Genomic DNA, 24146 nt, shown 5'->3' on the forward strand with positions numbered 1-24146 from the left:
TATGTGAAGAATGTTTTAAGTTCACTTAAATTAAAATTTGTTTTTTTTTGGAGCCTAATAAATGTTAAAATTGACAGCTTTCAATTATACTGTAATGTTGAATGGCGATAGGCCTAATTAATGTTTAAAATAATACAAAACCAATATAAAAACACAAATACACTGAGTGAGCAAACATTTAGGTGAGATTTGCAATGGCAATTGAGCAATTGATGTTTATATATGAATAAAAGCCTTAATTAAGTATGTCATCATATAAAGTGATATCTTCAGAAGAAATTACTGATTCCTAGACTTTCAATGGATGGACAAAATTTTTTGATAATATTAAAAATATCTTCCCTGTGGTATTGAAAATCGGTATCATCAAAGTAGTTACGTAACAACACTAGTGTAGGGTGTCACAATTTTTTTTTTAAATTTAAAAGGGTGCCGTGGCAGAAAAAAGGTTGGAAAACACTATTTGAATGCATCTTACATATTGTACCTTTAACAAAAGTAGCCTATTTGTTTAACAAGAAATGTTTTGTTGCAGCGCAATTCACGGTCGACAGGGGTCGCAGCTGTGCAAGTTCACATCTCTCTGACCAATCAACTTGACCATGTGTCAAGGGTCGCTCTGCGGACTTGCACTTAGGCTATTCGTCGGAAACCACAATAACATCTAATCTTAACAATGATATTTACTTAAACATATTTTTACTATATGAATTGTCGGTTACAAAGAAAGGATATCAATGGGTCATTAATATATTCACGTAACCGACACTTGTGTTTATAATGTCCTGCTATGTCGTCACCCATTTAAACCCATTTGTTTATCAAGCAAAACCCAGCCTTTTAATCTTCATAACATCGTTTAGTAGTCCCCCCCCCCCCCCCCCCCCCCCCCCCCTCTCTCCCTCCTCTCCCTCCTCTCCCTCTCCCTCTCTCTCTCCCTCTCTCTCTCTCGTGTAAATCCACTCTGTTTGGGTTGAAGTTAAAATGCGGAAGTTTCCGCCCAGTAAAGCCGCTGATACCACGAAGATGAGGCTTGCGATGCCATCAGCGATCACCCCCGCTCCGTCCTGCTCTCCGCGGCTCTGCGTTGACTGATACCAGACTCGCATGTCTTCTCTGCCAGCGTCAGAGCGGAGAGCATTCGCTCTCAAAATCAACAGGTAATGTTCTTTTCCTTTGGCTGGACCTCATAGCTCGTGCACTGACTGATCCCAGGGAAGCTGAGCTGACTTTTGGAGCTGTCTGTCTTTCTGCAGTCAGTGTTAAATCTTCAGGGAGTTTGGGTGAATTCCGGAACAGGCAGCCACACGTTTGGGATAAGCTACAAGTCTGGCACCATTAGACTTGATAGTCTTGTGAGTCTGATATATTGCTATGTGATATTAAAGATAAGTTCATGAGGTACAGCATTCAGATAGCTGTGAAAACCCCCTTTTGGAACCTTCATGTTTAAGATAAATAAGTTTTGAACTAGCAACCTGTTACTTTCTGCAGATGGTCTCAGATAACTGTGCTGTACAAGTTATTGTTCAAATGCTTTCCACATACCCCTTCAGGCTAAAAGAAAGTACGGATGAAAGAAATAATACTGCGAAGCATTTCAGAGCAATTTTCATTCATTTCCTTGTAATTCTAAAATTGGAGCTCCTGCCTATATGATCATTTCCTCCACGATTCCCCTTCTCATGCTTATTACAGCTCAGGAGGATTGACCCCTGTTAGGTGTCAAGTTAAAGTGGAAGTTTGTATTGTTCCTGTTTTATCGCACTTGCAGGTGGGGAGGAAATGAATTTAAAGACATTGTGGAAGAAGGGAGTCCGGTATTAAAACAAAGGGAACAAAGTGCTCATATACAGGGTAATGATCCGTATTCTGTCTTGTGAGTTTATGTCACACAGGCACACAAAGGTTCATTCATAGCACAACTGTCATATGCCACACTCCATTTGTTTCTGCAGATTATGGGAATCATGCAGTGGAGTCAATCTTTAGGCATTTGTGAATGAATAAGATGATTAATTTAGCTTTTAAGTCAGACTGTGTGTTTAAACCACTAGCTTTTCTGTGGAATTCACAGATTTTGTGTTTTCTCAGTTGTAAGTTGGCTACCGTTTTATGGTGGTTGAAGCATATTGGTTAAGGCTTTGGACTGGAGACACATGTTGGAGGTTTGAAATGGCATTGTGATTGTGCACTGAACATATGTGTGTTTTGGATGAAAAAAATTAATCTTTGGTATACATGAGCACTCAATGGCTTTGTCAAAGCTGAAAAACAGTGTTTCACATGTTCAGTAGTGTCCTGTATCAGCACAATTGTTATTGTGCTGGATCTGCATGCAGGATTTGATATGATGTCCTCGTTTGTGTTTGGAATCAGACGGGAAGCAAAGACAGTGTGAAACGATTGTAGTGGTACAATATATCATATCATATTATAGATTTTTTGTATTTGTTGGTATTAGATATTGGATATTTAATTGTTCAGCTCATTATTTTTACATTTAAATTACCACATCTAACAGTAACTTAAAATGAATCTTTACACTAATAATTTATTGACACTGTTAAATGCAATCTTTAGCAAATATCAAAATGAATATCCATTTTGTAAACATTATTTTTAATACGTTATGATGCATAAATTCAACGCACTTCACTGACTGATTGTAGTTTTTTGTGTTTTTTTTATCATTTTTGAGAATTTTTATATCAATTTTTATTTTTTTATTTGCCATAACATGATTTATTGGCTTATCAGTATCAACTAGTTTTTTAAAATAAAAAAATTATCTGTCCATCCAACCCAAACTATTTTACAAAGTGGCAATTTCATGAATTCGTACCATGTGAGTCCTACGAAAACTTAAGATTTAAAGAAAAAAATAGTATATATATAAACGTATGAATGTGAATCCTACGAGAACGTACAATTTCAAGAAAAAATGTGTAGATATATAAACCTAGATCACACTATTCAATAGTGTGCTTTAGGTTTATATCTGTTGTCACAGTATTGGGTAACTATGATTAAGTAATTATCAGTCCTGTTTCACTTCCTCTTTGTAAGGACACAATAGGAAATTCAAAATGACTCATTGATGGTAAAGAGATATTATATAGGCAGTTATAAAGAGGATAGATCTTCGTGTCTCTAAAACAAAACCGAGCAAGCTTTAAAAAGCACTGAGCTGGTCAGCCAACAGAATGATTCCCAGATTTCATGCAAGTGCAGCCTAACAGTGCAACCACAGGGGGCTTGATACTTGCTGTGGCGGCAGCAGCTGTATTGCACAAGCTGAACTCGTGCTGTCTCGTGCAGACAGCTTTGAAAAGGGGGAAAACGTCAGCGAATACGCTGCAGATTTCTCCTGGCCCTTGCACCACCCTCCATGTCCCTTCTCGTTTTCAGTGACCACACATTAATTTGCATGAGTGATGCGTTCACACATGAAAAGTCCTCTGAGCGCAGCTGCGTTTTGTTCTGAAGAAGGGTGCCCTGAGGTTTTTGTTTGCTCTTTATTCCGCCGTCCTTTTCACAATCCTTTGATTTTTCCAGCCGCATTTCACTATGAGAAGTGACACTAAATGTTGTAGGACAGACAATGTGGTGAAAACAGAATGTAATGAGACGTGGCAGACTATAAACGAAAGCCCTCAGTCAGCAGCAAGGCTGCAGTTGAAGGAAACGCTCGCCATATCACGAGAATAGTTCTTTAATTTCAGTTATCTTCAGCTGATGTCGACCTTCAAGGGAAGTTCCATACTACAGCAGTGTTCTTGCACAATACTGTTGTGAGGCTCCCTGACCCACAGTCATACTTGGCTGAGGCAACTAAGACAAACAATCATAGTCCGCTCTCTGTGGAATGTGGCTGTTGCTGTCATGGCTGTAATTGTGTTTTAAAGAGGGTTTGTCACTGTACTCGATCTGTAATAAGAGCAACTGTTGATTTCTTTTTGTTGACACTGTTGGTTAAATACTGTATGTCCTAAGGATTTCTTTCTGAATGTGTATAGTGTTGAGAATGTGTATACATCACTGAATTGAAAGTTTAATTCGAATTAAGTCAATATAGTGCTCTGCAGTTTGTTTATGGGTCAGTAAGATTTAAAAAAAAATACTCTTCATAATTTTCAGCACGAATGCATTAAATTGATCAAAATGCAGTAAAGACATATAATGTAGCCTAATACAAGATTTATTTCAATATTTTTAAATAAATGCTATTTTAAATAAATGCTTTTCTTTTGAACTTTTTTTTTATTCACAAAAATAAAGCATTACAACTGTTACATGCTACATTAATAATAATAAATGTTTCTTGAGCAGCAAATCAGCATATTAGAATGATTTCTGAAGGATCATGTGACACTGAAGACTGGAGTAATGATGCTGAAAATTCAGCTTTGCCATCACAGGAATAAAATAAATAAAAAAATAAATTCAACCAGAAATAGAATTTCTGATCAAATAAATGCTGCCTTCATAAGAGATTTCTTTCAAAAATATATATAAAAAATTGAATTGACCCCAATCTTTTGAACAATAGTATTTATACTAGAAAAGGTCATGGGCCGAAATTAGATATTAATTTTTTTTTCATCTGTTTTAAGATTTAGGTTATTAAATATATTTAGCACTAAGTCAAAGGTATAGCGAAACATTATGGCAAAGATTCAACCTTTTAAAGGTATAGTTCACCACAACTCTATAATGTTGGCAATCTAACAGTTTTGGTTACCATTGACTATTATGGACAAAAATATATATATATATATATATTTTTGTTTTGTTGCAATTTCGATATTGGAGCATCCTTGATTTAAAAAACACACACATGTATTTTAAATTGATGCAGCGATATGCATTGTAATCATCATCAAAAAGTCAAACAAATCCAGGAGAGAGATGGATGCTCATAAAGTGTGAGCTCTTTGCATGTCGTGTGTGTTTGTTTGCGTGAAATGTTCCCTATAATTACAGCTCCTGTCAAAGTTGATGGAAAGTCGATGGAGCAGATGGAGGGTCAAATTGAGATCCATCTCTCTGCACTCTATGTCATTATCTCATTGTGTCGAGAACATAGTCCATGATAACACTTCATTTTATTGTGATGAATATTCCAGTCATACTAAGACTGTAACATTTTTGTGGAAAAGAAGTGTAGCTCCCACCCATCACACCCTTTCATGTTTAATTGTTTTTTTTCTTCATAGCTACATTTTTCGTAGAACACTTACCACTGCAATCAAATGCCTGGTTATTCTATAAAATATCTGCTGTTATTGCAATAGATGAGTAAAACAGGATTCCGTCTTTATAGACAAATGTGATCCTGTAATGTAATTATTTTTGTTTTTCATCTTGGTTTTACACAATGATGCAGCATTTCAGTGAGATATTACACCAGTTTTAAAGGTGGGGGGTATGTGATTCTCTTTTTTGTCCATTTTTTCAAAATCACTTGAAATCCTATTCCTAACCCACTTACAGCCACTGAGTTAGAAGCACTGAAATGAAAATTAAGCAATTTAATCATCTGTGGAACGGGCAGGACTCGAAAAACTCCAGCCAATCATTTCCAAGACCACCTAGAATCATTGGACAGTAAGTTTGTCAATCAAACGGTCGTACCATACCCCCCTCCCCCCATCCCCCTCCCCCATCCCCCTCCCTCCACATGAATGGGTAGAGTCAGGGCCAGCGTTGGAGGGAAGAAGGTAGGACCATTTGAGTTGTGTATTTTCAAAATCTGCCGGCCGTTTTGCAAATCCCATACCCTACCTTTAACTTGTTTTAAGAACGTGCACTATTAAGAACAAATCGTGAACATGTTGTGTATTCATGCGGTATTCTGTGATCTATCTGCAGTATATAGAAAGGCTTCATGCTATAATTCACTGCTTTGTCTTTGCGGTTATATAATTTTCATGCTGTCCTGCCCCAGACTTGACTTTTAAAGTAGTTAAACAAAGTCTGTGGCTGATTTGGTGGATATAGAAAAGCAGTGACAAAAAAAAAAAATATATATATATATATATATTTTGTATTGGCACAATTTACTGAACAAAGTCTGACTTAACGGCTGAATTTTTGTAATGTTGTTTAATAAAAAATTTCCTCAAACATGTTGAATATAAAGTGCAAATGATTAAAGGAACCCCATTATCCTATAACAGACAATCCGTGTAAATGAGTTTAGGGGGAAACAACAGCGTTATGAATGGTGACCCATTTGGGGGGGCTTTTTATAAGCAGGTGCACAATAGCACTCTGTTGTATGCTGTGGCCCAGAAGGCTGGCTGCCAAGCTCAATACCTCTCCGCTTCTGAGGCGAATCCTTCTGTTCATATCAATGGAAGTTATGAGAAAAACATGCTGCATTGTGGGAATTGTTGGCTGAGACACTGTGGGAATATGACTGAAGTGATTTGGTGAAAATGAGTATCGTCTCTGCTTTAGTGGTAACCTTGTTGTAGCGCACCCTATCCAGTGTTCGGGGAACATGTCATTAAGAGTGTCTAAATCATTTTACGCTTCATTTGGAAATGTCACAGCATGCTTCTCAAAAGCTGAATACTGCATGTTACAGAAGGGTTTGTTGTTGTACTCGCCTCACAGCCAAAATTTTACAATGGAGTCTTTGATATCACACTCTAATTCATCAATATTTGAAGAGACAATAAAATGTAAACAGCATTGATAATAATGTAAGTATACTGTGACAAAAAGAATCATGGGATGATGGTTAAGAAGCTAGGCTTATAAGGCAAATGTCATGGGTTCAAATCTAGTGGTTGATTGATATGGATATTTTAAGTTCATACTAATAACTTGAGAGTGTGGTAGCATATGGTTGTTAAATCTCTTAAAAATAAAGGTTCTAAAGGTTTATTTTCACAGTGATGCCATAGAAGCAGTGTTGGGGGGTAACGCATTACAAGTAACGTGAGTTAAGTAATCAGATTGCTTTTAATTAAATAGTAAAGTAACACATTGCTTTTAACTTTACAGCAAAATATCTGAGTTGCTTTTTCAAATAAGTAACGCTGTGAAAACATGATGGTTATTGTATAGTTCTAGACCAGAGGTCTTTAATCCTGCTCCTGGAGGGCCAATGTCCTGCAGAGTTTAGTTCCAACCCGAATCAAACACACCTTAATCAGCTCATCAAGCTCTTCAGGATCGCTTCAAAATACAAAGCCAGGTGTGCTGAAGCAGGTTGGAACTAAACTCTGTAGGACAGTGACCTTCCAGGAGCAGGATTGAAGAGCTGAGAGCAGCGCAAATGAGCGTCTGGTTTAAGACATGCTTTTTTGGGTGGTAAATAATGGCACAAATACTAGTAAATTTACTAGCGCATACCTTAGTAAATCGTCTTGCATGATTTATTTAAATACTCTCCTTCCATGAAATTCTGCATCTGAAAGGGAAACCCCTACAAATGCAAATGCAATAAGGACAAATTGAGCCGCAAAAATAACCCTGTCCACGCCATTACAGCACTAATGTTTCACTGTGTGTCTTTAGTCAATTCGGACAGTAGTTTTTAACGCCAAAAGAGGGTTTGCGGTGGTATGTTAGTAGGCATTTACTTATATCACTTGTACAAAAACTGATTCAGTATTCCTCAAAATAAGTAAAAACTGTGAAATGCTAATTCAGAATATTATGCAAACCTGCAATAAGTAAATATGTTAAATAACAAAAATATACTTTATGTATTTAATCTCACTTTATTAACCAGTGTCTTGGCTGCTGACTTTTGATGATCCGATTCAACAATACGAATTAAGCAAAAAATGACTTAAGTAAAACGTCACATTTAAGTTTCTTTTTTGTTGTTGTTTTTACTGTTGAAGTAAGTGTTGAACTTTCTTCTCTTTCATCCTAATCTTCTGCAATCCAGAATGGCTGCGCATCTGAAAGGTTTGTTTGAGCTGCACCCTCAATTGTACACGTGCGAATTTGCATTTCCAAATTCTTCATTTCACTTTTAGTGTGAAAGGGCATTTTGAATTTTATTTTTTTGTTATTAAAAAATAAACAAGCAAGCCCAGTCCAGGTGAAACAAGAAGTAACGCAAAACGGTAACGCATTACTTTCTATAAAAAGTAATGCAATTACTTTTTTAGGGAGTAGGCTAATACAATATTGTAATGCATTACTTTTAAAAGTAACTTTCCCAACACTGCATAGAAGAGCCATTTTTGGTTCCCGAAAAACCTTTCAGTGAACAGTTTTAAAAAAAGATTTTAATTATCTAAAGAACCTTTTTCCACTATACATTTTTTATTTTTTTTTGCAATGGAAAGGATCCATGGATGTTAAAGGGTCTTCATAGAGCCATTGATGCCAATAAAGAACCATTATTTTTAAGAGTGAATGTGAAAAAAAAAAGTTAATACTGTTGCGATTGGGGTGACCATGAACTACACAGTTACTGAGCTCTTCTGATTTATTACTGTAATACACCTAAGCAATTCACTTAATTTCAGGTTGATGAGGGGGACCGTGTTTAATGAAGAGTAATGAGTGAGGTAATAGATGGGAAGGTTCATTGAATATGTGTGTAACTTTGCATCTCACACACACACACTCACATCGAGAGGAGTGTCTAAATAAGCACCTGGCGTCTGCACAATACCTCTCGCTGGAGAATAATCCAGTGTTACACCTCTCTTTTCTGTTTCCTCTCTTCCCTCTTCATCCTTGTCTCTCTCTCTCGTCTCAGACACTCCTCTGCAGAGATCCGGAGACACTTCAGTGGGATCAGCCATGGTTCCCTGCCGCATCACCGGCACAGTTACAGCACCTCTGGCTCTTTCTGCTTCAACATAGTGAGTGATGCACTTTCACTGATTGGTACTTCAATAGAATCTTACTTCAGTTAGAGTTACTTCACAGAAAAACTGATTCTGTACATACAAATAGGTCATTCGTAGATTATAAATGTTTATAAACGTGTTCTGGATGTGATAATGGGTGTATGTAAATGTCTCTGACATCACTAATGCAGTTTGATTGTTTGATTGTTGATGATTATAATTTTTACACTTCTCTTTGAAATACTGCCCTCTGATTGTTCAGTCATGGCATTGAGCAGTCAAAATATTTTGTAAAATGAATTGATTTATTTCATTTTAATAGTTTAATTTTTATAATTGAAATAAATACAATACATATATTTTAAAACTCACACACACACACATATATATATATACACACATACACATTCATATGTATGTATATATATATGTATGTATATATGTATGTTTGTATATACAAAAGTAATGTCCTGAAGGGATATTTGTTATTAATGATCCTACAAGTTTGATTAACCCATCAAAATATGAGGACTTTAAAAAAAATATATATATATATATATTATATATCAAAACACTAAACTTGGTTAAGGTGTTTATCTGGCAAAAAAAAAGGCAAGCTACAACTACAGGTTTTATTTTACTGATAAAATTGCATAGAAAAACAAAAGGCTCACACACATACATACATGCATACATACATACATACATACATACATACAGAAAAAGCATACATTGACTAAAACATAATCAGTTATTCATACTTCATTGGTTCTCTTTTGTTTTTGCATGTGTTCATAATTTTTTTGAGTGACAGCCTGGCCAAAAATGATGTCCACACAATTTGGCGTGTTTAACTGCGTTATCACAAATACAACAATCAACTTCAAGCACAACTATGCAATATGCTTACAAAATCTTGAACACATTTTTTATAATATTTGAATAAAGGGTGAAGATGTCAATTTTCCTTGATAAAAATGTCAATTTTCCTTGATAAAAATGTCAATTTTGGCCACTGCTGTGTATAAATGTTTTATATATATCAAATATATTTCTATATTATATATTTCTATATTTCTTATATTTACCTAAGAACATTAGAAATGAATGGTAAGTCCCACAAAGTGTGTATGTGTATATGCTTGTGGTTAAGCTTTAACCTGCGTGTGCTTCCTCTCTGCTGAAAATGGGTCAGAGCCCAGCTTCCCAGACCACTGCAGCTGGTGCCTTCCAGCTTACACACACACACACACACACGCACACACACACACACACACACACACACACACACACACACACTCATCTTTAATATCCATGGATTTTAGAAGCTGTTGTCTTCATAGAAACATAATCATCCCTGTGATGTTTACCCATTATTCGCAATATAGAGAGACTGTAAAAAAGCAAATGAAACTGTTATATTAATGAAATATAGCTGTTCTTTGGATTAAAAACAGATTATACTTCAGTAATAATGCTTTTAAAATTATTAAGTAGTTATAATTTTGATACTTGAGAAGTTCATTGGTTGACGCATTACAGTATAGTGCCCTGATGTGTACAGGTTTTTTACAGCATGATAAACCCATACATCTAGCTTTCATAATTAGTTGTTTATTGTAAAAGTTATACTTTAAACCAATAGCATGGCACAATTTGTCAGTTAAGTCTGATTAGTTTTCTCACTGCTAGCAAATTTTAAAGCTCTTTGCCACTGAAAACTTACAATAATGGTCCACAATATGACTCACTTTTTGACAGTGATCATATAATTCCTTCCTTAAAGTGGACAGCAGAACTTTGGCTTTGACTCGTAATCAGATTTTAACTTAACCTTACGCTTTTGACTATTATGAGTGCATATGTGCCCCTGCAATTTCACCATAGCTAGTAAAGGATGTGGTTGTGATGTCACATCCTGCTTTTGGAAGTACCAAAAGATAGAGCGTTTCATACGGCTCAAACCTATTAAGGAAGAGGTTTGCAGAAACAAGTCGTTTTTGCTTCCGTGCAACGCCATCTTGTCAGTTGCCAGTAGTTTGTTCGCAAGAAGCATTTGGTGAGTATTTTCTTTCATCCGTTTCAGATGCACTTGTTCTGTCTGCTGTATGTTGATTACCTTCAAATGGTAGATGGAGAATTGAAACTAAGCTAAATTTACACAACACATGCAGACTGGGTGGGTTATATTAAGCTTGATGGTGTTGAATAAAGACCAGGAACTGTTTTGTGGTTGCCTCCATGTTTCAAAGAAGCACAAGTAGGCCTTTGAATAAAAACTGACATTAAACCTGTGTGTTAGATGATGCAGAACAGATAAATGAAACAGTGTGTTTTTGTAACCTTTATTTCCCATCACTGGTTGGGGTTAGATGATATAACCCATAGACTATATGACTGTTTATCAACAGTTTCACTGCTCCTCCCCTGTCAACTGCCGATGATGTACACAAACCACACAGCAAAAAAAGTTTGAACAGTTGTTATATTTAAAGTGCCCGTATTGTGGTTCTTCGAATATTCCCTTTCATGCAGTATGTAGCTGTTTGTGAATGTAAACATTCTGAACGCCATCATGCCACAGTTTTCACGAGGAAAGCCCACGGTGGTGATTTCTGTCGAAAGGCACAAGCAGAGAAAAGTTTTAATAGCACAAGTTTAGCATTGCTAACAATGCTCTGGCAAAATGGCTAAATACAAGGGCAATGACATGTGGGTACTTGTCCGAAAAAGATACTCACGAGCACTGCCCGGTGTGTTTGGGGATTGTCCACGCCAAGCTGGCTCTCTCCAAACCTGGAGCATGTATACACTGCCGGTAGCATAGCGTTTGTTGAGCTGATGCTTGATGGTGCAGTGGACAGGCACTGTCCGCTTCTGGCCTCGGGTGCTGATCCGGATGCGTCCCCGGGAATGGTACACATCTGTGGATTTGACCGATGCGTACTTTCATGTCTCAATACACACCTGGATCACAGGAAATTTCGGAGGTTCTCTTTCAAAGGCAATGCATACGAAATTCAGGTCCTGCCGTTCAGGCTGTCCCTAGCGCTGCGCATATTCACGAAATGTGCAGAAGCGGCACTGACTTCGCTGCATCATCAAGGCATGAGAGTTCGCCTATTTGGATGACCTTCTCCTGGCTGCAGACAGCAGGGAACAAGCCCTTGTCTCCCATCTACGAGATTTTTAATCTCAAAAAGAGCTCCCTGGTTCCGTTAGTGGATTTCATATCTCGGTTTAGAGATAGATTCGGCACAGAACACAGCAATGCTGTCACTTCAAAGGGCCGAGAATTTTCGCAGCTGCCTGAGTCTTTTTCGGCTGGGAAGGCGAGTGCGTTTTCGTACAGTGTCGAGACTGCTGGGGTTTATGGCCTCAATAATAGCAGTCGTCCGGCTAGGTCTCCTCTTTTTGCGTGTGTTCCAGAGATGGGCGCTGAGCACTGGTCTAGCATTTAAACAGATGGAGTGCGTTTGAGCTCTGATCCCCTGGGGATCCCTGGCTCTGTTGAGAGAGGAAATTCCCCTAGGTAGAGTCCCCTGACAACAGATGCGTCACTACATGGATGGGGAGCTCTGTGCCAGGGGAACTCTGGAAGGGGAGAATGGTCGACAGGACTAAAAGAGCGTCATTTAAATTATTTGGTGTTGCAGGCGGTTCTTCTGGCTCTGAAACACTTTGCGCAGCACCTGCACGGCAAACATGTGTTAGTCAGAACGGACAACACGACAGTAATGTCATACATAAACAGACAGGGGGGTACCCGCTCTCTTCCGCTGCTGCAACTGATACAGACGCTCCTGATATGGGCCAGCGAACATTTAGCGTCGCTCAGGGCGGTACATGTCCCGGGCCGCTTGAATGGCGGAGCAGACCTGCTGTCCAGAGGAGGACCACAGGTCAGGGAGTGGCGCTTGCACCCGAGAATAGTGGCGCAGATCTGGGACCGGTTCGACAGGGCCGAGGTAGATCTTTTTTGCGTCTACAGAACACACACTCTACAGCAGATGGCGCAAGAGTGCAATATCCCATAGTCATGTGTTGTACCTCGTTTCCCTCCTTCTGGGAACAGTTATAAGCATAACTCAATGTTATTGTCTCCCAAAAGAAAGAATCGACTCTAAACCGTCGTTTTTGTTTCGAATCCTACTGCTTTACGGTTCTACGTCACTAGAAGATACATTTGCATAGTGCCCGCCTATGTTGTACGTTGTCCGCCTGCGAACAACTTGACACGCCCACAATCACGTCATTTTACTGACGACTGCTTCTCAAATCTCTGAGTTTATCACAGAATTTGCAAAACGCTTGCTCTAGAAAGATGGGTCAGTACCTAGTTTATTTGGACCAGCTTGCTCCTCAGAATCACAACCTGTAAATGGATAATTATTGATGTATATATTTTCTACTGGGTGTTCAAAATATGTAGATTTGTGTTTTATATTGTGTAATTTTCTGACTAACCGGTTAACTCACGTTATCACTGTCTTACTGAAATACTTCTGCTTATCAGCTGTGGGCCACTATTACCTAGAATTGTCTATAAATGCAGATTGTCTGTCGTTCTTAATTCTTTGTGTAATGATAAAGGATGGAACAAGATTTGTTTTGCAAAACTTTAATGTTACATCAGTCATTCAGGTTAGTGCTCGGCTAACAAGCACCGTTATTACAGTTCCTGCATGTGCATCACAATAAATTAGAAATACACACACACATGGGTTTGTTGATAGACATACACTTGTTAATGCTGATAGTGAGGCGTTAACATCTGTACGTAAAACTGAGTAGCTTTTCAGTGAGAAACGTCCTGCTCAAGTCGTCCTTGCGATGGAGGTTCAGGGTTGAATAAGTTATTCAAATGTTGGTAAAATCGACATCATCGTTACTGTCTTGAAGTGTTACTACTGTTACTACTGTTAGCTGAAGTGTTGTTGGTATTGTGCGTTATATTCCGACACACGCTGTAAGCGGTAGACCAATCACAACAGACTGGGCCGTCTGGCCAATCAGAGCAGAGTAGCTCACGGAAAGGAGGGATTTATAGGGACTGATTCATCCATCGAGTTGTTTGAGAATCATTGAACAATGTGGTGATGTGCAATGTAAATTATGAGAAAATTAAAGTGTTTTTTGACTTTTGATGCATGCATGTAAACCTGTTGTAGGAGACCTTTCAAAACAAAATTAGTAAACTTTAAAATAGCATAATAGGGGCACTTTAAATCCAGAGCTTTTTCACAGTTGTTAATATGTACAAGCTTGTTCCTTGTGCCGCCTCAGGTGTGACAGAGATATAAGCAAACACTTGCTATACAGCCTGTTTCCCGCCTTTGAGTAAAACAATAAAAGCTAATAGACTTTACTCTGTTCACTATTGTTTCTCAATATTGTGACTTTATCTCTCGCAATTGCAAGTTTATTTCATGCTATTGCAACTTTATATCACTTCTGCAGCTGTATTTCTAACTATTGAGACTTTATTTCTCACATTGCGACAGTATTTCTCACTTTTGCGGCTGTATTTTCACTACTGTGATCTTATTTCACACAATTACAGCTTTATTTTACATACCGCAACTTTATACTTATTTCAAATTATTACTCACTTTTGCGTCTATTTCTCAGTATTGCGGCTTTAAGTTTCACTGTTGTGACTTTATACCTCAGTTGTGAGTTTTTTTGATAATTGTGAATTTATATCTCGCTATTGCTTACTTGTTCTGTACCTCAAGATCCTCCATATTCTGTGACCGTTTATGTTTCATATTTTTAAATGTTATCTCTTGTATCTTGCAAAAAGTATAAAGTTATTTCTGTTACCTTTTTTATTTTTTACTCTGCGGTGTAAACAGGCTTCCATTGAGATCAGATGAAATCAGATAACATACAGTAGGCCTACAGTGTTTTAGTTTACTTATCTAAATTGATTGATTTCTCCTGTGGTGGGATTCAATGTCTACACCTTTAAATGCTTTTCAAGGTGTGCCGCCATGTGATACTTTGTTTAGAAAGTGTTTTTATCAGAATTGTTCTAGTGAGACCTTGTGTTATAGGGGCATATTTCAGATAACTGATAGTGTTGTTGTACAACACTTTGCAAAAGATAAGAGTTTGTGAAAAACAAATGTTTGAGACTGTAACACAGTTCGTTGTTATGGGAAGAATGAGGCGGGAACCGGCGAACATTTAAAGACTTTAATAATAAAATAAACGAATACAAAATGAAAGTAAAGACAGCAGCCCCTCACGGACGACTGATGTCACATATAAAAACCACACACACATAAAAATCCAGGCCTGTCGTCGCTGCTCCTTTTATGCTTCAGCTCCTCCGTGAGAGATTCGAGACCGGTGCGTCGCGCAGGTGTCGCTCATCAGTAATCACGGCGCCGGCCTCGCGCTTGTCGCGCCGTCCTCCCACTGCCCTCGACCTGCTCGCCACAGAGACGTTACATAACTAGCTGCTAGGGTTATTATAAAATTACACTTTATTTAATCCTTTATTTGACATGCTTTCCTATCTTTCTGCAGGCTAGCGTTAGTTTGATGATTTAATGTCCAATAGCCTTCTGAATAATCCATCTCTATGAAACGTCTCAAAAGATCGCAACCTTCCAGAGCGTTGCAGCAGTTTTGTTAATGATCTTCAGCAGGTCTGGGTCTGTCTGCCTCGAGTCATGACAGAATGCTCTCTGTTCCAGTCTAGCTTTTTTACTAACAGAAGAATACAACTGTAGGCAATGCATTCTTTTACTGCTATGATCTGAACGTCAACGGCTATAAAAAGATTTATTGCTACCAGCATCCATTGTTTAATTTTTTTATGGAGGTCATAGAACACTCTAGTTCTCTCTCTGTGTGTTTTTATATTTAGGCCTTTCATTAGTTGTTATAGAGGGAGATTAAATGCATATCTTATTTGATAGACAACTAATATTAAGTTGGATTAAATGCTTTAGTGCCAAGAGAAGTGAGGCATTCATCTTTGATGATGGTCTCTGGCCTCTGTTTTAGATCTTACAGTTTTTAAATAAATAAAAAAAGTTTAGCCTATTAATAAAGTAAAAATAGTTTAGTTTTTTTAATAAAGGATCAATTCCTATTCTTTTCACTACTTTTGTTTCATACTATTAAATTCTGGATTATGTCTCAAATGCAACAGGCGATGTCTTACAAGTAAGCATGATGTGTCCAATCCAAGAGCTAATTTTTTTTGGATTGTATGTCCTGGTTTTCTATATAGCCTCAGTCATATGAAGCAGTTGAGCCGGTAGACCTGGATGAGTTCCTGATGTCACAGCTGCGCAGTGGAGATCCCGAGTTCATGCAGGAGCTGGGGGAGTTTCCTGACGACAACCTGGAGGTGGAGCTGGTGGAGAGGGAATGCAGGACCATCCGCCCCTCTGTCGCGGAGGAAGGGTAGGTGCTGCTTGATGCTCCCTGTTGGGGTTGAGAGAAGGTCAACTAGATGAATTTCAGTGTTTGTACTCTACAACTCCTTTGAAACGTGTGCAGTTGACGTGCCTATAACGCAGTCTAGGTAGGCAATTCACTAGTTAGAGTAGAAATCGGCCAATTTTCAGCTTTAATATGGGTTCTACCGATACATGGTGGCATTTGGTGGGTCTCTGAAGAAACAAACATTTATCTCTCTTTATCTCTGTACCAAAATCCCAGGTGGTGAGACAGTAATTCAGCTTTTCAAATATTATTAAATAATATTGGTGTCTGGGATGCCGTGAGCCCAGAGACTGTAGTGTTCACTGTAATAATAATAAAAAAATTCTTAGCTTAAATGTGTAATATGAATAAAAAGTGCTCATAATCAGCTGTTGAGATAGTATTCTCAATTGAAACGAGTTGAGGCTTGGACCTGGAAACATTGTCCCTCACTCCATGACTTCATGGATAATGTGTATGTTTCTGTGTCTTCAGAGTGGAGCTGGATCCCCATGTGAGGGATTGTGTTCAGAGTTACACGCAGCCCTGGCTGGTGGTTAGCAGAAGGTAAATCCCCAGACTTCATTTCCTGTCCCTCCTCAGGGCTGAATTTTAAATACTCCAATAAATGACATCAGACACATAGATACTACGATGAAATACTACAAATGAATTGTGTTTGTTATTCACAGAACTCAGGGTTATGGATGGATTGCGTACTCCGAGAGGACAGACGCTCACAAATTATTACAGAGACAGACGTTTGAGTCTGACGTTCAGCCTGACAAACAAGACCAACTGGTAAGCACAGTTTATAAAACATTTCCTCTTATATACAACTGTCATTTTACAACAAAGCAGCTAATTTGGATTTTTGTACACATTGTTATTGGTGTCACTCAAGTACACCACCCAACCCCATGGACACTTATCTTCCTGTTGTTTTGTTGTTGTAATTATTATTATTATTATATTAAAGCCGATAAAGTGTGTCACCTTTATCATCAGAGTATTGATCCCAGACAATTGACCATAGAAAATTGCTAGAGTGAACAAAAAAGAAAGTTTGTGTTCATTAAGGAACAAAGGAAGGATGAAAAAATGTCTGCAAACATTCCAGAAAATCACTGGCAGTGTGATTGAACCAAAATCAAATGATCCCGGGAAACATTATCTGTGTTTTCCAAGATCTCTGTGTGAAAGGGGCATATGTGTGTTCAATCCCATACAAAACAAATTAATTTCCTCTTAATTCAACGTAAAGAAATAAACAGATGAGAAGAATGAGGATAAAATGAGCAGAATCTTTCTCTTGGGTATTTATTCTTTTCTTTTTGTCCCTATGACCACCATTTTGGCTCTATCCCACCCCTTTTTGTCAGGGTCCAGGGACAAAATGAGGCATGAATATTCATTCTGTCTTCACTGCTTCCGTCCCAATGCAGCTTTGCCAAGATTTAATTATCCAAACCACAAAGATTTGTTTCACTCCATGTATTTTTCATGAGTTTAGATTGAGAGTCTGCGGGAACACCAAAATCCTCTCTTAGTTTTGGATCCTTTAAAGGGCCTCCGCATTCACTGCGGGGGTTATTAGCAATCCAGAGGAGTACCAAAGACCCCGCTAGCCAGCTCTCTTCTGTGATGTGTGTCTTTAAGCAAGTAGATTAAGAATACAAATGGTACAGGAAGGTCTATTACACAGGCTAGACGCAATGTATCATGGGAACTCTGCATGATGCCCACTATCAGAGCTAGTGCATATGGTTCTTATATTTGGCGATTAACTGAAATGTCTCCTAGGGTTTTGAGAATTCATCCATCTCAAAGGCTTATGATCTTCCTGGAAAAAAGCATTAGTCTCAGAATTATACATAGCTCCTCTGCTCTAATTCACATGCAGCTATGTGGTATTGCTAGTTCAGTCCGTATCAAAAGACATAAGATTGGAAAATAGTTAATTCTATGTGCCTCTTTGTTTTTCATTGTACTTTTGACAATAAAGAGTGTCAAATAATGAAAGTGAATGAATGAACTTAATCTGAACCATCGCTTTTAGCTTGTATATGCAAGAATATGTGCTCTCAAATGGGTCATCAAATTTTTTGACATAAGAGGTCTTTGTACCATTAAAACATCCTGCAAATTTCATAGCTTAAAACGTCCTCGTTATAAACAAAGCATTTAATCAAGCTTTTTTTAATTTAAAAACGAGGCTTGTTTTGATTTTGCGGGATATATTGTGACGTCTCATGGTGGAAATACATTTGCATATGACTGCCTCCAGAGAAAGACATTGACAAATAGTTATACATCATCGCACCATAGGCCCCGCCCACTGGCATTCACTGGATGTGAGCGTTGCGTCAAAAGCAAATAGAACCAATTATAATCACTGACATACTGGATACAGTATACAGATGCGCGTTCAGTTTCTGACATACTCCACACACTTGAATCTGTCGACAACAGGACAAATGGAAGAGTGAAAGAATGTCCAAAGACCTCCAAATATGATTTACTTTCTAAATTTCCCTTTTATATACCCAAATACTGTGTGAAAATATATATAAAATATAATATTTCACTTTGTGAAAATATATATAAACCTTTTCAATTGTAATAAATGTGAACTGTACTTTTTTTTTTAAATTATATATATATATATATATATATATATATATATATATATATATATATATATATAAAATAAACTTTTCCTTGAACCCCCTAGGACCCTCTTTTGGCCTCCTTTGCTTCCCCTGGCCCCAGACTGAAAACCATAATATCTAAATGTCTCTCCATATATCCTCTCCTGTCCCTCAGGAAAAGTCGCCGTCCCTGCCAGCACTATGTCATGATGCAACACGGACCACCCTCACAAGCTCAGACTTCAACTTACGGGCTCTGCAGCCGGACCGTCGCGTGGAGAGTCTGTTGCGCTTCAGCAGCCCGGAGGAACTGGATCGCTTCAACCAGGAGGCCAGACATAGCTACCGCTACGGCGAGCTCTTTGGCCTCTACCCGCCTACGGATGAGGTGCAGCACTTGCTTTAAATACAGGCTTAAATGTTAAAATATGTTTTAAAAAATTTTTTTTTTATGAACATAAGTAAGATTGAATTAGAAACTAAATACTGTCTTCAATCTACCCATGAATGTGTACAGGAGGATGCAGTAGCAATTCGGCCCATTCCTGACTGTCCCAAGGAACACTTTGGGCAGAGGATACTAGTGCGATGTCAGACCATCAAGTAATACTTCTTCACTGTCCACTATTATTGATTATTTTCTCTGAATGTTTAAATTTGAGACCCCCTTTTCTTCTATTTGCAACTTTATATCTCACAAAGTGATTTAACTTCATATTTTAAACCATTACATCTCTATATATTACCAGTTTTATTTTTTACTTTGAGGTTGAAATGCTCTCCATGGTTTAAATGTGGTTTTGAGAGAATGTTTTTCCTTCTACAGATTTGAGATTGAAATTGAGCCTCTGTTTGCAACCATGGCCCTCTATGACGCAAAAGAGAAGAAGAAGGTCAGTTTCTGATGGTTATCTTAAGAGCTATGAATAAAAAACTAAAATATGTGGTATATTTCTGTCTTTAGACCCTTTTGCTTAAGCTGGGGAGACATAATTAATAAATATTCTTCCTGTCAGTGTTCTTTCTGTTAGTCCTCCCACATTCCTTGACTTTAGGCTGAACAAAGCTGGACATTAATGAGACTTTTTCATTATCCAGTGCCATAAACATTATTTTGTTAAATCAACATCCTTGGACTTTAATTTAATAGTCTGTGTAAACATCTAAAACAACTTGGTTATAAAGTAGAAATGGGTCACAAAATATAGTCTGAACGGTTCAGACCGAGTTCTATAAAACCAGTGAACATTAAACTGTACAGCAAATTTAAGAATGTCTTTGACTGACAGTGACAGTCATAGATCTTAAGGAATTAGTGAGTTATAATGTTAACTGTAAATGCAGTGGCATGTGTATTTTCATATTAAATGGACAGACAGCAGATATATTTGGGAGGAATATCCTGAAGTATTACATTAATCCTCTTTAGCTTTAGCTTTCACTGAAGAAGGTTAATACATGAGACAGACCAGATGATTCATGCTAAATAGGGACTTTATGCAGCATGGTGTTTTTTTCTTCATGGTTTGGTGTAGAGATGTTTTGGAATGGGAGGAATTACCCATTTCACAACGTTAAGAGAAAAAAAACAAAATTTAAGATTCCTGATATGCCCGTTTAAGACTTGCCGCCTTCACAATGTTGAAGATGACTTGTCAGATTGAGTGAGATTTAGAGTTAATTTAGGGGGAAACTATGCTAATGTGACACTTAGTGAGCTGTCTTTCAATTCTGATTTGGTTCACTCTGTCTGAAGTATAAGGAAGTACTTTTGTGTGTTATGCACCACAATTTCCCTTCTGTTTCTTTAGTGATATGCTAAAATTATTAGCAGGTTGGTTGTTTCATGCTGTCCATTGTAAATCATGTTATATTTTTTTTCCTTCAGATTTCAGAGAACTTCCATTTTGACCTGAACTCAGATCAGATGAAGGGTTTCCTGCGACCCCACACTCCCAACATTGACACCTCCACTTTGGCCAGATCTGCAATTTTCTCCATCTCCTACCCCTGTCCAGACATTTATCTGGTCATTAAGGTAGTTTTGAGTAAATGTCTAGGACTAGGCCATTTTAGAAATGAATAAAATGCGTACATTTATTATCTTGAAATTACTTTATCATCTGGTTTTGAATATATATTTTAGCAACAAGTGACAAACCAATATATTGCCCAGTCTGATTAATCCACAGGTATCTGGCCATTTTGAGACTTTGTCAATTAATAATAATCATTTTATTTATTTATTTATGTTTTCCAGTGAAATCTGGGTAATTAAAAAAAAAAATGTTTTTGAAAGGCTGAAATTTTACATAAATTCTTAGTAAAAACAGTAATATTGCGGATTATTATTATTATTACAATATGAAAAAAAGGGTTAATAAATATAAATAAAAATAAATATATAATTCTAGTTAAATATATAAAATGTAATTTATTACTGTGGTAGAAAGGCTGCATTTTTTTCTCCTGTATGTTGAAATGATGTGGTGGTGCTTAATATTTTTGTGGAAACAGTGATAAAAAAATAATAGTAAATAATATAAAATTTAAAATAACAGCATTTATTTTAAATATAAATCTTTTGTAACATTATGAAAGTCTGTACTGACACATTTTAACAAATTAAATGCATCCTTAATGAATAAAAGTATTAATTTCTTTAGAAGAAAATGTTACTGGCCCCAAACAAATGTTAGTCTATATATGTGTATTATTTTTGTCAGTGACCTGCTCTGTAGATATCAGTCCAATAGGATCGATAGTGATGATTCCCATAATAGTAGAAATTATTATGGAGATGATGATAAATGGCAGAGTTGTGAAACAATAGTGTTATTAATAGTGTGTTTTGGTGTTGTGTATGTGTAGATTGAGAAGGTTCTTCAGCAAGGAGAGATCGGGGATTGTGCTGAACCATATATGGTACTGAAGGAGAGTGATGCTACTAAGGTAACTACTGAAAATTTCACTTTCTCTCATTGTTAATGTGCACAACATGGCCAAAAGTATGTTGACTCCCCCTTCTAATAATCGGGTCTGGCTAGAGTTGTGACAATGCCCCTGTATACAGTCCATTAAGTAATAATTCACTGAGTCTGGTGGGGAAGAACACCTTCAAAACCCTTCATTCCATGTGCCAACATCTAATGGAAAGCTTTCCCAGAAGAGTAGAAGCATGTTTTTTATTTTTATTAAATGTTCAACCAACCCAAAAGAATTGATTGTTAGGGTGTCCACATACTTGGCCATAAAGTGTGAATAATTTAGTCAATTATTTCTCAAATTATGTTAATCTACATTATTTCGCTAAGGAGAAATGTTATGATAAATAAAACCACTATCTTTTTATGAAGCTCCATCCTTTTTCTGTGTCCTTCAGAACAGAGAGAAGCTGGAGAAGTTGAAGAATCAGGCAGAGGGGTTTTGTCACAGACTGGGCCGCTACAGGATGCCATTTGCCTTCGCTACGGTCAACATCATGAGTGCCATCAACTCCACACTGGAACGAGACTTAAGTGACACAGACAGTATAAATGGTAAGATATTGAATGGATGAATGCCAGTGGTCTATTAATATAAAGCATCACCCTGCAAAAATGTTAATCCGTAATTATGTACAATTTTGAATTTTGGCACAGGCAGGGGTGGTACGGAAAAGAAAACATTGCCCAGACGTAACTCTGACAGGTTCAGCGTGATGGAGGACAACTATGTCCTGTCTGGCTTTAAACCAGCTGTCACACAGTGCACGTTCATCAAACAGGTATTGCTTGAACCATTCAGAGGGAATAGAATATTCAACAACATTTTTAGAGGGACTTGATTTTATCCGTCTGTGAAAGGGAGTGTTCCATAGTGCAAAAAGTTTGGGGTCGGTAAGAAGTCTGATTTAGTGCTCAAGAAATGTTCATGTTATGATCAATGCTGAAAACAATTGTGCTGCTTAATATTTTTGTGGCAACTATTTTGTTTTCTGAATTCTTTGAATAGAAAGTTCAAAAGAACAGCGTTTATTTTAAATATAAGTCTTGACTATCATTTTTGATCAACTTAATGCATCATTGCTGAATAAAAGGAAGGTAGGAATATAGGGAAAATAGGAAAGTCGTTTTAGAGGCAGAAGAATTTAATGCATTTCGATGAAAGTTTACACAGACAAACATTTGCTTTTGTTAATGTGCAATGATGATACCAAGAATCATAATAATACCAAGAACATGTATTAAAGGAGATGTGATCAATTAAAAATTTTCAACAGTTGCTTATTTCAGAACAGTGCTTGGAAAAAAACCTCGTCGAATTAGCATTGTAAAAAAACAAATTGCTGAAATAATTTGAATTTTAGTTGTTCTCCTTGAGTACATTTCACATTCTCCTGATTAAATGGTGTCTGCGTTTTTCAGCTAGCTCTAGATAATATCACGTTGCATTTTTGCAACATTTATCATCTAAACTCTCCATTAAAGAATCCAGACACATTTGAAAAGATGTTAATTATGTGAAATATGTGGCGGCAGGAAGGAGAGCGTCTGAGCGATGAGGACCTGTTCAAGTTCCTGACAGACATCAAGAGGTCGTCCAGTCAGCGACGTGTTAAACTCATACCTGGTGAGCAGATGACTCGAGTGCCTTTTTGCTGCCCACTTTTTCCACAGAAAAAGTCCTTTGTGTAAAAGTTGAAAAACACATCCTACATCATATGTGTATGTTGTTTGATAGGCTTTCTGAAACTGGAAGTGTCGCCAGTGCCGGACACGGTGCCTGGGTGTCTGTCCCCCGAACTGATTCCAGTCAAGCCTGTATCTGAGAAAAATCTACGGCCGGTTAAAGAGGTGCTGGAGTTCCCTTCCAGTGAAGTCTATGTGCCTCATAATATATACCGGTAATCCCCCTCCCTCTCTCCCTCCCTCTCTCTCTCTCTCTCTCTCTCTCTCTCTCTCTCTCTCTATCTATCGCTATCTCTATCTATCTCTCTATCTCTCTCTCTCTCACAGACAGACACACAAACACTCTCTCACACACAAACACTCTCTCTCACAGACAAGACTCTCTCTCTGTAAGACTTAATGACTTTTATATTGTACAAATGGTATATTCTTTTCCCTAACCCTAAAACTACACACAGAAAACGTTCTGAATCTTTACATTTTCAAATAAGCATCATTTAGCATGTTTATTAATCAATTTCCCTCGTGGGGACCGCTGGCTAGTCCTT

General features: G+C 37.5%; 1 protein-coding gene across 2 annotated transcripts in view; it reads left to right on the plus strand.

Annotated features, from left to right (window-relative positions):
• Positions 1-1001: 1001 nt before the first annotated feature.
• Positions 1002-24146, plus strand: part of dock8 (dedicator of cytokinesis 8) — a 46855-nt gene continuing 23710 nt past the window's right edge. The window contains exons 1-14 of one of the 2 annotated variants that reach the window (XM_084086350.1): positions 1002-1160; positions 8738-8843; positions 16081-16256; positions 16773-16844; positions 16970-17078; positions 19104-19316; positions 19446-19531; positions 19755-19821; positions 20817-20966; positions 21800-21880; positions 22311-22467; positions 22570-22694; positions 23449-23539; positions 23651-23813. In XM_084086350.1, the coding sequence (XP_083942476.1) occupies positions 1108-1160; positions 8738-8843; positions 16081-16256; positions 16773-16844; positions 16970-17078; positions 19104-19316; positions 19446-19531; positions 19755-19821; positions 20817-20966; positions 21800-21880; positions 22311-22467; positions 22570-22694; positions 23449-23539; positions 23651-23813 (1649 nt within the window). In that variant the 5' untranslated portion in view covers positions 1002-1107. Of the gene's footprint in view, positions 1161-8737; positions 8844-10764; positions 10891-16080; positions 16257-16772; positions 16845-16969; positions 17079-19103; positions 19317-19445; positions 19532-19754; positions 19822-20816; positions 20967-21799; positions 21881-22310; positions 22468-22569; positions 22695-23448; positions 23540-23650; positions 23814-24146 lie in introns of those variants that run through there. The other variant, XM_084086351.1, reaches the window with a different exon arrangement.

The sequence above is a fragment of the Abramis brama genome (genome assembly GCF_963993115.1).
Source record: "Abramis brama genome assembly, chromosome: 16".
Classification (NCBI taxonomy): Eukaryota; Metazoa; Chordata; class Actinopteri; order Cypriniformes; family Leuciscidae; genus Abramis; species Abramis brama.